At 42.3% G+C, this 17,113-nt stretch overlaps 1 protein-coding gene across 3 annotated transcripts in view; it reads right to left on the reverse strand.

The window, feature by feature from the left end:
* The window catches only part of zfyve16 (zinc finger, FYVE domain containing 16), a 38,358-nt gene that overhangs the window by 11,259 nt on the left and 9,986 nt on the right, over positions 1-17,113 (reverse strand). For 2 of the 3 annotated variants that reach the window (XR_010094304.1, XM_063477955.1), the window contains exons 4-15: positions 12,054-12,150; positions 5,009-5,185; positions 4,780-4,919; positions 3,504-3,720; positions 3,230-3,352; positions 2,378-2,533; positions 2,063-2,287; positions 1,789-1,871; positions 1,331-1,435; positions 428-578; positions 230-310; positions 1-142 (exon numbers count right to left, since the gene is read on the reverse strand). The exon at positions 1-142 is cut by the window's left edge and continues 21 nt beyond it. Coding sequence is in view for 2 of the 3 variants with exons in the window: in XM_063477955.1 (XP_063334025.1) it covers positions 1-142; positions 230-310; positions 428-578; positions 1,331-1,435; positions 1,789-1,871; positions 2,063-2,287; positions 2,378-2,533; positions 3,230-3,352; positions 3,504-3,720; positions 4,780-4,919; positions 5,009-5,185; positions 12,054-12,150 (1,697 nt within the window). In the remaining variant the exon portion in view is untranslated. The remainder of the gene's footprint in view (positions 143-229; positions 311-427; positions 579-1,330; positions 1,436-1,788; positions 1,872-2,062; positions 2,288-2,377; positions 2,534-3,229; positions 3,353-3,503; positions 3,721-4,779; positions 4,920-5,008; positions 5,186-12,053; positions 12,151-17,113) is intronic. The other variant, XM_063477956.1, reaches the window with a different exon arrangement.

Below are 17,113 nucleotides of genomic sequence, written 5' to 3' on the forward strand. Positions count from 1 at the left end.
CACTCCACCCAGCGGACAGTCACATTCTCTCTGAGCTGCTCATCATTAATCTTGCCACAGGGTATGTGGAAGTTTGTCTGCTCCCTGAGGGCAGAGCGAAGAGATTCCATGGTCTCTGGAGGGATTTGCACCATCAACCCATCTGGTAAAAACAAAACAATTGACTAGTCTGGTCCAGCTATAACAGAATGGACATAAGTATTTCAGAGCCAACAACCAGTCACAGTACCTTCTACAATGCTGGACTTCGCAATGAAACCTGAGGAGGCTTTAAGTGCTCCATTGAACACCACAAAACTGGCCCCAGTGACTGTAACAAAACACAAACCCCCAGAAGTTCATGTATGCATGGTACAACAAAATGCTTGCCTCTAATGTTTTATTTTTCAAAAATAGAGGAGTATGGAGCATTGCTAAAGACACTCACCTGTCCGAGACTTCCCAGGCATGCTGTTGGCCTGGGTTTGGTAATTTCCCTCCTCATTCTGGTAACAGACCAGGTGAGAGTCGGCCTCCGAGCTGAATCTTGCTCCAATGCTGATGACATGTTCATTGGATGCATTTATCACCTTCTGCACCTGAAAAATACAGAAAAATATACATTTCTGTACAACACTGCTGTGTGTCAACTTTTGCTTTATTTACTTATTATTTTTACATACATTGTTTGATTTTGGCCTGTTGTAAAGAGAATTTTAAAACGACAAGGGAATCATTTTCTGGTTGTTCATTCAAAACAGATCTTACTACACATTCTTTAACAGATAATTTATCAAGGGCTTATTAGGGGTTTTTTTTCTCTAAATGGTACCTCTATCTTCAGCCTCCAAAACGTATTTTTATTTGCCAACGATGGCCCTAAAACACCACGATACAACTATATGAAACTAAGTAGCTTTGACTTGTTTCTACAAGACAATTTCTCAACATGTGTCAGGAAAATTTACGAAAGAAAGTAAAGAAAAACATATTGTACTGATCATTCAACTGATTTAATCTACTTTGTACCCTTTTCAGTTATCCTTTGCAGGCAGCTAGAGGACGACCACAAAAACCTAATTTCTAAACCAATATGTTTCTAGAAGTTACAGAAATTTTGGGGGTTGTTTGTAGTTTGATTACCAAAAAATTAACCCAAAGCACTTGTAAATAAAGAAGTCAACATCTACTGAAACCAAGTACATGAAGCTTGGGCACCAAAACACCTGAGAAGTTATTCTTTTTTTAGTTGCAACTGTGAAAAATGACATATTCAAGCATTATCAATGTTTATCTAAATCCTAACCAGAATCTGAACAAGTTTATTTTACAAAATTAAAGGAACTCTTACCTCACTGAAGCTACTTTTGGGAATGTCAATGTAGCTGTGGCCCATCTCCATGTGGATCCTCAGGCCCTCCACCACTGACAGGCTATACTGGTAGTTCCTTAGATCCTGGATGAGAACAGTTTATAGAATCTGAAGTCATCAAAGTGTTCTAATCAAATTTTTTCAAGTCTGCCAATAATCAGCATCACAAAAGTGTCTATGACTGTTGTCCTAATAACATTTTTGTTCAAAAACCTTTCACCAAAAGCCCAGTATAAAACAAATTAATTTTAAACTGTCAATCATCAAAATCAAAAACTACTCTGCTAGACACCCGTGAAATCTGCATTACTTAAAATGTGGCTTGAGTGGAGTTAAGAATTATGTGTAGTTTTAGCTCTAACAAAATTTTGCCAAGCTTCTCAATTATAAATAAATCTTATTTTCTTTATTGCAAAATCTTATTTTGCACTACTTACAGCCAATAAATTCATAATGGTGTGTCCTGTCTCTCGATACACTGACTGCCGAAAACGGATACTTATCAGTGTGGTGGGATACGCTGAAAAACAAAAACATTATATGTAAATAAACCATAAAAGCACAATATGTATCACTTGTCTCTATGTCTTTCTCCTACAACAGCCTAGAAGAGCAGGTTTTCTTCATTTTCAACAAATCAAAGTTTAAGATTACTATGTTTTAATATGAAATAACACTCAGTGTTGTCATGAGCAACAAAGATTTACATACAGTTGTATTCAGCTCCAAGACGCAAAAGCAGTCTCAGTGGAAAGACTTTGGCCCAGGGCACCTCCAGTTTCTGAATGAGCAGGCCAAACAAGAATGGCTGTGAAGGGAGAGTGAGGCCGTCTAGAGACTGGCAGGTGGGAGAGAAGAATACCATCCCAGCATGATCCTTACTGCCCAAGAAACTACTTGTAAAAGTCACATTATCCAGCTCCTCCACAAACCTCCCTGTAACACAAGATGATGATTCTGTTATCCTTTATAAGCTAAAGGTGTAGTTATTAAAAGTTGCAAAGGCAGGCTGAAGGCAGGTATTACCTTTTTGGGCATCCTGGTAAATGCTGAGATATATGGTAAAGAGGTCTTTGGGAAGAGTTTTTTCTTGAGGCAAACACTCCAACAGAAATACCAACTCTTTCTGTCCCAGAGCCTGCAGCCCATTAGAGCCAAAACACCAGCATTCCCTGCCAGAGTCTGGAAGATAAAGCACACAAGAGTTAATACATTGGAAGGCATGTGAGGATTCACAAGATTTGAAAGAGGAAATATGAGATACACTACCAGTCAAAAGTTTGGACACACATTCTTGTTTAATGTTTTTTTCTTTATTTCTACTGTTTGCTACATTGTAGATACATACTAAAGACATCAAATATATGACGGAAGATATCTGGAATTATGTAGCAAAAAAATAATTTAAAAAAAGATAAATAACTCTAAATATGTTTTATATTTTACATTTCTGAGAATAGCCACACTTTGCTTTGTTGACAGCGCTGCCAATCCTTGGTCTTCTCTCAATGAGCTTCATGATGTAGTCACCTGAAATGGTTTTCACTTCAAAGGTGTGCCTTGTCAGGTTCATTTGGCCTCCACAGTCACCTGATCTGAACCCAATGGAGATGGTTTGGGATGAGATGGACCACAGAGTGAAGGGAAAAGGGCCAGCAAATGCTGAGCATCTCTGGGAACTCCTTCAAGACTGCATAAAACCATTTCAGGTGACTACCTCATGAAGCTCATGGAGAGAATGCCATGACTGTGCAAAACAGTAATCAAAGCAAAAGATGACTATTTTGAATAATCTAAAACATAAAACATGTTTTGAGTTATTTCACACTTTTTAGTGTACTACATAATTCCATATTTGTTCATTCATATTTCACTTACATGTCACCAGTTTGACATTGACTAGCAGGTTGGCATTAAGAATGAATGTCAGAGGACGGGGTCCGCCTTCTTCTAGTAAGTGCAGAATCTGACATGGAGCAGGATTCTCCTCAACTAAAACATCTAAACAGAAAACACAGCAGAGCGATTATTAAAGCATTTCGCATAAAAGCCAGTGTGAGACTTACATTTGACTCTGATCCAAGCACAACAGAAAGACATAAGATGTCCAGATGTGCAAAAATAAACCAAGAGATTCATGTCTAAAACACACCTCCTCCTTCGTCCTCTCCAGTGGCAATGAGCAGTGGAGGCAGCTCGTCTTCATTGTCTGGCAGCAGACTGGGAAACCTGTTCACTGAAGAACCAATTCCACAAAGCAACGCGAAATCCCAGGGTCCAGACACTGGGCGGCAAACTACCTCTGCTGCCACAGCAGCCTCAGGGGAAGACGCACTGTTAACTCCGGTCTCTGCCCCAGGTAAGCCAGGCTGAAATAAGAATGTCACTTCATGTAATACCATCGTCAATGGACTAATTTTTATTGTCCTTTTTTTTTTTTTAATTTCTATTTATTGTTTATCTAATTGTCTATTTTAGTGTAGCAGTACTAGAAAATGCCAGGTTGCCAAGTAGCACATAAATCAGCTGCTTCTCAAGAGTTTCTCATCATGTGTATGAACGTCAACTTGACCATGTTGGACAGCAGCTGGCAGCACTTGTTTTCAATTTATGAAAGAGTTTCTAGGAACTCTGGCCCTGATATTTGACATGGATATATGGAGCAGAAGGGCCAGCGACCTTAGCTGCAGTTCAATACACTGGGAGTGGAGTCTGTGGGACCACAGAATGAGAAACCCAAGTTAGCCGGGACTAGTTGGTCAGTAGTGACTGAACCTTCAAGACAGATGGGCATGTTGACTATAATATTGACTATTAAATGAGTGTAGGTATTTACAGTGTATTTATACCAAGCCTGGTGAAGCTTGGTAATTACCTTAAAAACGTTTTTGATAAAAAAAACAAGGGATCAGTAATTTGAGCCATTTGTTGAGTTATAAACAGGGGTGTACATAAGTGGTCCGCAGGTGCGGGTTCGCTGTCAAAATAAAAGACGCGCACCAGATAAGAAGTTGCAACGCGTGTTTGGGTACATAAGATTTTCTGGAGGAGGACAGACATTTGTTTAGAACTCTTAAAGATGTCGAAGAAGCAAGCTCCTTTAAGCAATTACATTGGTGTTCCTCCATCTCCAAAGAAATGTCCAAAGGAGTCCAAACCGCAAAAGAAGCGCGTATTCTCGGAAAAGTGGTTGCAGGAGGTGAGCTGGCTTCAACCAAATGATGAACGCACAGAGATGTGGTGCAGAATATGCCGTGAAAATCCCACTCTAGCGGACAAAAACAGTGCCTTTTATATGTACGCAAACGCGCGTTGCAACTTCTTGTCTGGTGCGCGTCTTTTATTTTGACAGTGAATGCGCACCCCTGGTTATAAAGTTCTAAAAAGGTGGGATCCTGATAGATGAGCTATGAGGATGATTGCCTTACTGTTGTCTCATCTGGGGTGACACCACTGAACTCTTGGGAGCTCCTGCGGCTCATCACAGACAGCTTGGCGGTGTCTGCCACCTCTCCATTGGGTAAGATACCATCAGCAAACCACACGCGCTTTTGCTCACGAGGACAACCTGATAACACAGAAAAAGGAAGTGTCTTCAGGGGTACAGTTAAGGAAAACAAGTGAAAGGTAAAGCAGACTGTGTAAGAATAACCTTACCGTCATTGCTTGGGTGTTTAAGAACAGACACAGGCACCATGACAGTAGGTGGTGGGGAGTTTAGAGTACCAGCAGCACGGGCCTGCTGTAAAGGGGGGATTGTGCTGCAGTATTCAGATGGGACATTTGGGTTTGGGCTAGGACCTGTAGGACTCATCATCCGTTCCAGAGCCTGGGCTACAACAGAAGGATGCTGTTAGAAGCATGTTCATTTTTTTTTTTTTTTTTTTTTTTTTTAAAAAGGTGTTAACTCGAGTCTAAAAGGCTAGTTACCTGACTCATTTAGATGTAGAGACTAGTTTCTTGAATATGAATGTCTGAATGTCTGTGAAATGGTGGCAAACTAATCTGAGGTTTTATTTAGATTTTCAAGTCCTCTTTAGAGTAAACTAAACTTCAGTGGTCAAATGATTTTTCGTTATTAAAGTTTATTGTATTTCTGGAGAACTAATTAAAGGCTGTGCCTTTTGAAACATGCTGGTTTTAGTAGTAAGGCACAACTTTTATTTTGAATGCAATCCAGCAACTGCTTGCAGTTGGAGAGCATACATTTCTCCCAAGTGGCCCAGTTTACAGGTTTGTATGACTGAGGCCTATAAGGCCCACTCAGCCTAAATTTGTCCCCTGCTACGAAGAACCAGGATATTTCTTTTTCCTTTAAAAAAAAAAAACTACAATTAATCTACAATTAATTAATGGTTGTAACAAAAATTAAAACAACGTTTAAAAAAAGCATACAGAAGATAAAAGGGGGGACATGTCTACTGCAATGGCTACAAGATTGTGAATAATTTTCCTGTAATTAATAAGTTGTGTTTAGAAAGTGCAAGTGGTGGAGAACAAAGGAGAGCACTGCAACATATTATTATTATAGCTATATTTCATTGGTTTAATTAAAAAGGACTTCCACTTTCTGTGGTTCTGTTACAGATTTGGAAAATAAGTGAGGACACTGGAGAAGGAAAAAAAAATTAGACAAGAATCTCTATCAGTAAGTTTTTTCAGAGAAGCCTGTTGAAAAAAAGCTGGACAGTATATTAGCAGCATCTGACCAATAATGGACTAACACAGATATATATATATCTAAATGCGTCTAAATGCAGTTTAAATATTGAATTTGTCAAGTATATAATATTCACACAGACTTCCACTGCAGGAATTTTAATTAAAAAAATCCTGACAAATAACAAAACGCCTCTCAAATTAGTTCTCTTACAGATGGACATCGACTCCATTGTACTGGACTGCAGCTGGTAGCCCTCCTTCTGTAATGCTGCCTCGGTGATTGTGTTGTTATGGAACATGAACCACTTTTCACCTGCTCCACATTCCCTTAAGTGTGGCTCTCTAGCTATCATTACCAGCTGCAGTCCAAGATGGTGGAGTTGGAGTCCCTCTTAATGCAGCAGGAGAAGCAGGTGAGAGTGCCGCTACACGTTTCCTCTAGCTCACTGACTAAAAGAATAAAATTGGTGGCAGCCAGTGGTACCCTTAAGCCGATACACCGATGGTATCAGTTTCAAAATCCTACGTTCTCAAACTATCACATTCACAAGATGTTCACAAAATGTGACCTCTATCCTTGATCACGAGGTCAATTTTTAGGATGTACACTTATATATACACACGTATAAATTTGAAACTCCTTCTTGCCTTGTTCTCAAGTTTCTGTACTCATAAAGTTCAGTGTTGGGGTGTAGGACTGTAGCCTACATCAGCATAACAGCTTTTCTAAAGCTGTTCCAGTTGGATATTGGTTTAGTCCCCAACATTGCTATAAGATGAGTTATTACTTTCAGGAAAACTGGCTATAATGGAGAGGCTTTCAGAGCAGCTTTTCTCAGCGCTGCTGATCAAGCAATTATGTCGTATTATATTGATTATGTATCACATAGCTTTACTTATCCAGTATGTAATGACAGCAACAACAATGTCGCTTTCAAAAACACAGGAATGCAACCACAGCAGATTGAAACATTACAAAGATATTATGGTTATTTAGACCCTTGTTTCTATATTTTCTTTTAAGTAATTCAGTTAGTATCAATAATTCAATTAGTATCAATGCAAGAACAGTTATTCACCTTGCTGTGCAACGAAAGGATGACATGGCAGAAAAAAAGTCAACCAAGGCTTAAGGCTATTTACTGACCCCATTTTCAGTGCAACGGTAACATAACCAAATATATTACTTAAAATGGAGACAAAACACTGATTTGCAATATATGCACACATTCTAAACTCAAACAATCCAGCACAGCAGCAGTACAAAGTTTCCAACATTTTATTCATTACAAGTAAGAAGCACCTTACCTCATCTCCTCCTCAACTAAAACACAATTAATCCACATTACGACAAATCTCTCTTGCCAACCGACATCAGACCAGTCCTCACAGCTTTTCTGAAGCGGCTCCTCTTGTAAATAATAACAGGCTATTAGCTGTAGGCTGAGGTGTATGCAGTAAGCCTCGTATACTGATGTCAGTGAGGGAGAGGAAAGCAAGAGAGGGGAGGAGAGGAGGAGCTGTGTGAGGGAGAGAAGAGAAGGATTGCAACACACTGCCCGAGCATCCAAAAGCCACTAAAGTGGACCATCTCCTCCTTAATTTAGACAGCATGTGAGCATCACATGTCCACTGCACTCGGTGGTCCTGTACTACATAGACTCACAAGCTCAAGGACAAGTAATAGTGTCCTGTTATCACTTGCCTCTGCATTCAACTCCCATCTCCCATCTCTCTCCATATTACTGCTGCAGTCCAGCTAAAAAAAAAGGTGCCTATTTCCACGTCTTTTATTGTTACCAAGATGGTGAGCTCAGGGAGAGTTAAAGAAAATGTTTTTCCCAGTCTCCAAAACAGCATCACTTAATCCTGTAATCACTATTAAACCTTTACTGGAAAAAGTAAACGAAACTACCTGATCAACAAGCTCCGGCATGAGGAAATGCTAACTTTGTAACTGTTCCAATCCACCGTTGTTTGTTTTACACAGCGAAAAATTAACTGTTAACTTAGTCTGATGTTTAAATTAGGTAGCCTATTGAAGGCTGACTGCGGCAGCTATACCACTCTCTATTGCACTGATACTTGGAGCAAGCAGGAGTAAATCTAAAGAGGGGCATAAGGTGTACTAGACCATATTTATTTCAAGGCTTTCATAATATTATTCAGCTCATTGCAAGCACCTGCCTAGACAGCATGATAACACTAAGCTAGCCAAGAACCCAGAGTGATGTTGAATGCACACGCCAGCCTAGCAGCCAGACCGTAAACTTCAGGTAACAAATGGATGAGCAGTCAGGCTGCAGCCTTTGTTTCTACCTGTTCATGTTTATACAGTAGAATCACTGAAGAAGAAACTTCAGAAATATGTTAATGTGTAAATTGATTTACAATGCCCAAAATTTAGGATTCTTATCTTTGCTTTGTGCCCGAGCTTTGTGTTCCTACCTAAATACTAAAGGAAAGATTGTATGTGTTTTCATTAGGATAGAAATGGGGCTGGGTATTGATTTTGATTTCTATAATCGATTCAATTCCAATTCACAAGGTCCCTTGCAAGGTCGATTCGATTCAATTTTGACTCAGTCAGAAATATTATAATTCTGATCATTTATCAGTATATATCCATATTTTTATATCTATGTATAAAAACAAAGCTGACACTTGTGAGACTTCATCAGAGGTGTAAGCATCACGACAGATGCCTTTGTGTAACTGAGGACAAAACACAAAGCATGAAGGAGATTTTCCTGGCCTATCTTTTTATAGCAGATAACCACCTTAAAAATATACTGCAGTAGATCAAAAACCATGAATCAACATAAGAACATTACCTGATGCTGCTTAAGTGAAGCAGAGCAAAGTTACAGAGGTTTTATTAAAGACACAGCTAAGCAATAATTTGTAAAAGTTTAAATTTCTCCAGTACTGAACAGCAGAAATTAGGTTTTCTTGTCGGTGGAAAACTTTTGTTTTCCACCTGTTTTTCTTCAATGCAGCCACCACATCTTCCTTTAAACGTTTACAGACAAACTCACTCATTCATTAGCATAGTTGAACACACAGACACACATGCACAAAAACACACACACCAAATCTACAAAACCATCAGAACTCATTTTCCCTTCTACTAATGTAAGAAACACAACCCACTGTTAAAATGCAAACAATGTTAGATTTAAGTACGTTCAAACTTCATTCAACTTTAACTCTAAACAGGGCTCGCAAAATCGCTAGCCCCGGGACGTCGGGCTACCAAAATCTATCTCTGCCTTGCCCGTCGGGCTATCATAGGAAGGAAAAATATATGCCAATGCTTTTGCATTCTTTCGGAAATGTAGCTGGGCAATTATGTCATTGGCATCGGTGAGCCACTGTCAATATGTGACATATTGAAATCGCATTTGAATTTGCGCTTGTTTTTTGCTTTCACTTTGCAATCGCGCGAACTGTGTATAGAGAGCGACAGTACTGATTGGTGAGTGACGATAATTTGCGCACCAATTCCTCTGACATCATCTTATCAATCGTTGGCTTACTATGCAAACATGACAAGTGAAATCTCCCGCAGCAAGCTTAAACATGTGAGAGGTTGATCGCGCAGAGAATCGCTGAGCGTTATGTGAGTGCGTGTGTAAAAGCAGCAGGATATATATTTTAGTTCTGCTGAGCCAAATAAGACAGGTCAGGGTGAAGAAGTGACAGCCAAAGAAAAGCTTACCACAAAACGGAAAAGTTAAAGACAAATCAGACTATAAGGCAAAAAGAAAGTGCAGCTTTATGGTTTCATGGACAAAAGAATTTCTGTGGCTGCAATATGACAAGCTAAATAACCAGGGGTGCACATAAGTGGTCCGCAGGTGCGCATTCGCTGTCAAAATAAAAAACGCGCACCAGATAAGAAGTTGCAATGCGTGTTTGCGTACATAAGATTTTCTGGAGGAGGACAGACATTTGTTTAGAACTCTTAAAGATGTCGAAGAAGCAAGCTCCTTTAAGCAATTACTTTGGTGTTCCTCCACCTCCAAAGAAATGTCAGAAGGAGTCCGAACCACAAAAGAAGCGCGTATTCTCGGAAAAGTGGTTGCAGGAGGTGAGCTGGCTTCAAACAAATGATGAATGCAAAGAGATTTGGTGCAGAATGTGCCGTGAAAATCCCACTCTAGCGGACAAAAACAGTGCCTTTTATATGGACGCAAACGCGCGTTGCAACTTCTTATCTGGTGCGCGTCTTTTATTTTGACAGCGAATGCGCACATGCGGACCACTTATGTGCACCGGTGTAAATAACATAATGTTCTGCCGGGTGTGTTGTTGGTTTCCCTCGATTTCTGAGTCGACAAGTGCCTTTCTTACTGGGACCAGTAATTTTAAGAAAGGCCCCCATTAGAACTAGGGCTGTGCGATATGACCAAAATCTCATATCCCGATATTAAGACATCTATCTTCCCGATAACGATATAAATCACAAAATGTAACACTTTCTGTAAATTCTGTGAATCTCGGGCAGCTCGACTTGTGTGAAGTGTTTCCAGCTGGGCGTCACGTACCTGGAGTCGAGTGTTTTAACTCATGCATGAAACTATACATTTTTAGACATAACAGCCGCTGTTTTCTTTGTATTTATTACACAGCGTGCTGTGGGGAAAAGCCTGTTCTAACGTTTGAGTCTATAAGGTTTATTTTTTAGCACCCGGTGGCTCTTTTTTGCTTTTCAACCGTGAACACTATGCACATTTCACGTGATTCAGTTTATTTTGAAAAGTCTCAACAGGATCCTGAGTTGTATTGTGAAAGGTTTATGTGGAACAAGCGGACACGCAGTGGTTTTACCGTCGTTGTTGCTAACGACAACGCATAAAAACAAATGCTTGTCTGTCTGTAGTGTGGTTATATTAAATATAAGAGAAAGAGAGAACTTTAAGAAATTAATATAGCCACTACAGTGACCATCAAAACGATGAAAAAAAATATTGCCGTAAACACTTTATTTTGCGACACCACGAAACAAACGATAGCGTAAAATGAAACGATAGATCTTTTTATATCGCCATCCGATATATATCATTATATGAACAGCCCTAATTAGAACCCATGAGAAATGCAAGAAATGCATTATTGCTCAGTCCGCAAATAACATACTAAAAATCAACCTGAAAAATCTGTTTAGAACAGCGTACTGTGTTGCAAAGAGTGAACTACCACTGGCAAAATTTAGCATCTTTGCAAACTTCAAAAAGCAAATGGCCTAGATCTTGGTTCCACTTGCCTCTTACCCGTGACTTTAGTGGAAATTTCAAATTCAGGATCTGAGACAGGCTGATTCATGTTCTACACAGTTCTTACAAGTTCATAGAAATTTCTGTTCAATTAGAACCAAGTATTTGAGTTGATGATTGTAATTTTTATACAATGTTGTAATTTGTGTTTCAACAATTTTTTAATTAATGTTTTGTTACAATATTATACTTTAATGTATAATATTGTAACGGAAACAAAACAGGAAACAAAACATAAAAAATTGCTCCCTTTTTTATTCGGGCTACTTAAATTTATTTTGGGCTACCAAAAACTGAAGAGTCCCTGCCCGAAGGGCTACCAGGGATTTTGAAATTTTGCGAGCCCTGCTAAAAGTTTTGACTCCAAAACAGGCATTTAAAGAAATGTGAGGAAACTATAAAGGCCAGCTCAAATGCTCTAACTTTCTCATGCCCTGAAACTGGTCTTCACAAAAGGACAAATAATATTTTTATTGTCTTTATTTATTGTATTTTATTTACTTTCTTTGTTTTCATAATACAGTTTAATCTCATTACTCACTCATGTTTGGATGAGCAGTTAAATCATTTACTGCCCTCTGCCACCCCTGGAGGCTATTGCCAACTCCTTCTGTCTCAATTTCTCACCAGGGCCATCACAGGTGACCCCTTGCACCCCGCCCACCACCTGTTTGACTCGCTATATAATCATGTATTTTATAATGGTACAACATATGGGGATCTTAATAAAGGCATACAAATAAACCAAACAAGAACCTTACCTCTGTGAATGGTGTCAAAGCAGAGGACACATACACGAGCCTCTTTCTCCAGGTACTTCAGTTTACACTTCCTGTTGCAGCACACAGCACAGTAAACCTGCCACAGAGGAGAGAGGATGACATTGACGGCATAGATACGCTACACAGCAATCTGCATGGACAGTAAATTCACGTCTGGAAGAAAACAACAATTAACAGGATGTTGAAATGTGTTTGTCTATCTGGTCCTTCAAACAGCATAAGATTGTGCTATAAACAATAGTAGAACCTAATCATGTCTGATTTAATAAGAGGCCTTTGAGGGACTTAACTCAGCACAGACCTATAGAAGAGCTGAAAAAAGAACTGCTGACTCATGCTCTCTGCTTACATCAATTCACTGTGCTATATTTGGTCCTCACTTCATCAGAAATTTTACCCTTACATGCTAAAAACTTCCAGAAATACCTTTAATTACACAAGAAGAAAAACAGGCAATGCAAAACAGGCATTTATAAGAAGCTCATTAGGTAATCACTTCTATGGTGAAATCCATAAGATTTACATTTATTTATCAGAGTCACTGTTGGGATCTAGATTTTTATGATGGATGCTTTTCACAGTTTTCAGAATTTTTTTGTATAAAGTAATCAGGAAAAATCTGATTATTCAACAGTGAACTCTGCATTTCTGAGTCAATTAACTGTTTAATTGTAAAGCTGGGCATACACTGTGTGATTTTTGGCCCATTTTGAGCATATTTTTCAGTTGTGCGACCATTTTGGGGATCGGCCCAAGTTTCGCCTTAATTGTGTGTCGTGCATCGTGGAGTATACATGGGGTAACGAGAAGCGATTAACACCTCACGAATAGCTACCGATCATCAATCGTATGCTCGCAAGGAAATCAAACCTGTTTGAAATCCTGTTGGCCCTTGTGAGGTTGTCAACGCAGCCTCTCACACTGCGCATGCGCAAACAGAAATGGAAGTGGAAAGACGTGTCCAGATCACACGCTGCACTGCCAAACTGCAAGATCTGCTACTCCAAGTGATAGAGGCATAACTTGTAGAACTTTATCATGACTGCACCAACCGTGAAAAGAGTTGGATGGACATTGCTGCTCAAATGCAGCTGCCTGGTCAATGTTTTTCATAAGCAATTTAGCAAAGTTGATGGTGGTGGAGGTGTGTGTGTCTGTGTGAGTAAAGACAGAGAGGGAGAGCAAGAGACAGATTTAGTGTTATAAGTTTCATGTTATGGACGCACAGTGTGAGCACTCAGGTCGCATCAGAGCATCGGGCCATATAGTGTGAGACCATGCATCATGACCGACGAACCTCTAGCCCCTGCGATTCAATTGTACAGTTTGAGCAGGAGATGAATAACACGACTGAAAAAAAACGCACAATGTATGCCCAGCTTAACGGCATTAAACTGTTTAAGTTTTTCTTACAAATGACATTTTTAATCTCAATGAGATATTTACCTGGATAAATAAAGGAATAATAATTATGTGAAACAACAGCTGTATTGCTTTATTATGTAGCACTCTTTGCACTTGCATTTAACAAAGCTACCGAAGTCAGGTAAATGCTGTGTGGCTAGTAGCTGACTAATTAGACTTTGCTTGGCTATTACTGCAGAAGCTGGCTTCTTTCAGCTGCTATTTGCAAGGGGTTGCCACAGTGAATAGATCTGCATGTCTGAACTTGCATAAATTTTAGGCCAAATGCCCTTCCTGACGCAACCCTTCCAGGGATTTGCATCACCTCCCAGTTTTGAAAGTGATACCTTCACATGCTAGGCACTGGTGTTCCCTTTCAGTTGATTCACTCGGTACAACACCTAAGTATGGGATATCACGCCCTTGCGTGTCCTGGCTGAAGAAACCTTTATTCACGCCTTTAAGGCAGATGACGTGTGATGACATGCGCACGGACCCGCCTGCACATATAGCCGCTGTCATCACAGTCATGCCTCAGTTCTTACGCTCTTCACCTCGCTGAGAACACCTCTGCTGAGTTGGGCTAGCTTGCTGCTACTAGTTAGCTCCACTGTCTGCCGACTTGAACTTAGCTTAACTGCCCCTGTTGGTGTCAACCTCCACCACGCAGTTGGTGCATAGGCTGCCCGCGGAGCGCTAATTTCGAGTTTTCCTGTGCAGCGTTTGGCTTTGCGTTTTGGAATGGACTCCAAACTGATGCGAGCAAAGCAGAAATCTTCTGTTCGCCCCCGTCTTCAGGGATGCAGTTTCTCTTTGCACGACAGCGACCAGCACAATGCCTGCCCTGTCTGCCTGGGGATCATCCACGCTAGGAGAGCGTTGACGGAGCCTGAACCCTGTGCGTTTTGTCGCCAGCTCCGGCGCTCGATCCTGGAAACACGGGTGGCGTTTGTGGAAATAGTGCTGGGACGCTCGGCTGTTGCACGGCATGACCCTCTCTTTCCGAGTCTGGAGCCCTGGCTTCGTCTGAGTCCGAAGATGAGGATTATCCGGTCGATGTCCGCGCAATTTGCTGGGCTGACCACATGGAATATGTTGACAGGTTAGCCGATGACGAGCCGGAACCATGCAGGAGCGCTGACGGGCTTCAGCTTGGGTTGAAGCCTGCCAGCGCTCCGCAGGAAGACGATGACGTGCTGGACATCGGCCTGGACATTGTCGGAGGATGAGCGGGAGAGCTCATTGTCGGCCCAATGTGCCGCCACTGCTGTTGCGCTGGTCGGCCACGATGACACCTCTCTTTTCTCCCTGTTTCGCCGTACTGCTGAGAAGCTGCAGGTGAACTGGCCCTCTCCTCCTCCAGCTCAGAAGCCGTCGCGGTTCACGGGTTTTTTCCTCCCACCGGAGCCCGCAATGGCCATAAACTGCCTTCCCATGTTCCCAGACTTTGTCTGCAAGCTAACAGCATCATGGGACAAACCTCTGTCTGCCCGCGTCACTATGCCCGGCTATGGACAGTACATGGAGTTGGTCCTTGGCTGCTTATCTGGCCCTGTCCCATAACCATGGTGTCGGCGGCCCCGCAACTCTGCCGTCCAAGCACTGCAGATTCTCTGCTTCGCAGCTGGAGAAGATTTATCGGGCTCAGGCCTGCACTGCTCGCGCCATGAGCTCCGTCACCATGCTCCAGACGTACCAGGCGAGGTGCCTGGCGGAGCTCGGATCGCTGGTTCCTGATGACAGCCTGCTGGCACCTCTTTTTAAGGAGGTCAGAGTTGCCACAGATTACATCTTCCGTGCGTCCCGCTGTGCAGCGCTCTCCCTGGGCAGAGGGATGGCTTCGTCAGTAGTGGTGCAGAGGCACCTGTGGCTGACCCTCTCTGATGTCCCGGATAGAGACAGAGCTGTATATCTGGATGCACCAGTGTCTGCAGCTGGGTTATTCGGACATTCACTTGAAGCCATTCGGGCTAGATTCGATCTGAGGAAGAAGCAGACCGAAGCTCTGCACGACATCATTCCCACACGTCAGGCGAAGCCCAAGCCCGCAGCTAGCTCTCACAGGCCCGCCGCTCCTCTGCCGACTGGCAAGAGACCGGCGCCCACTGCTGCAGTGGGTGTGCCGCCAGCGGCACACCACACTCCCTGCCCCCTGTTCTTCTCCATAATCGACCACGATGCACCCTTGGGCATGGACGCGCTAGCGCACCAATGGCCACACGTGCTCCTGTATGCATTTCCCCCAGTGGAAATGATATCTCCAGTTCTAGAGGGAGTGCGTCGGCAGTCTCTCTCTCTGATTCTAGTGGCCCCTTGGTGGCCCACAAGGTCGTGGTATGCAGAGATAATCAGCCTGCTAGCAGCGAGTCTTTGGCAGCTTCCTCTCCGCAGGGACCTCCTCTCTCAGGCAGGAGGAGAAGTGGTTCATCCGCGCCCGGATCTGTGGCGCCTCCATGCTTACCTGCTGAGAGGTTAAACTTGATTGCTAAGGGTTTGCCACCTAGCGTGATAGCGACAATTCAGAGCGCTAGGGCCTCATCTACTAGAGGCTTGTACGCTTACAAATGGCAAGCCTTCGAGCAATGGTGCCAGGACGGCCACACTCTCCCATTTCAGTGCTCTATTGTGGATGTTTTGACATTCCTGCAGGACCTGCTGGATAAGGGCCTTTCATTTTCCACAATTAAGGTTTATTTAGCAGCTTATAGCTCCACGGAGTTTGAGTTGCTGAGCTTTTGCTCCCCTCCTTTTGCATCTGAGGGGCAGAGGAGGATGCATTCTCTTTGTCCAGTGCGTGTGCCACGCACCTACATTGAGCGCACTCAGAATGTGCGATGCCTGTGACCAGCTGTTTGTCTGCTTCGCTAATCCAAATAAAGGTAGAGTTCTGTCTAAACAGAGGCTGTCCCACTGGATTATAGAAGCTATCTTACTGGCATACAGCACCAAAGGTCTTGCTTTGCCCCAGGGGGTGAGAGCTCATTCCACCAGGGGGATGGCAACCTCATGGGCTCTTTTTAAAGGGGTGCCTATAAGCTGATATTTGTGCGGCAGCTAGTTGGGCATCACCGCAGACTTTTGTGCGGTTTTATCTGTTGGACGTTACAGCCCCTTCGGTGGCTCATACTGTCCTTTCTGCTGGATCTACCGCTCACTAAGGTGGTGGTGGTCCGATTCCGGTTCGGTGGCTGCTCTGCGGGGCGTGTATATATGTCCCATACTTATGTGTTGTACCGAGTGAATCAACTGAAAGGGAACGAATAGTTATGTCTATAACTTCTGTTCCCTTAAGGAGAGGAACAAGGTACAACACAAGGTGGCCCCACTGAGCAGTTTGGCTCGGTGAAGAGCGGCTATTGAACTGAGGGATGACTGTGATGACAGCGGCTATATGTGCAGGCGGGGCCGTGCGCGTGTCATCACACGTCATCTGCCTTAAAGGCGTGAATAAAGGTTTCTTCAGCCAGGACACGCGAGGGTGTGATAACTCATACTCATGTGTTGTACCTCGTTCCTCTCCTTCAGGGAACAGAAGTTATAGACATAACTATTCATTAACACTATGGAGCCGCTGTTATTGTGGAAAGTAACAGTTGGTTATACATTAGGGATCAACCAATATGGAATCATCAAGG

Source organism: Pelmatolapia mariae, linkage group LG7, assembly GCF_036321145.2.
Source record: "Pelmatolapia mariae isolate MD_Pm_ZW linkage group LG7, Pm_UMD_F_2, whole genome shotgun sequence".
NCBI classification, from domain to species: Eukaryota; Metazoa; Chordata; class Actinopteri; order Cichliformes; family Cichlidae; genus Pelmatolapia; species Pelmatolapia mariae.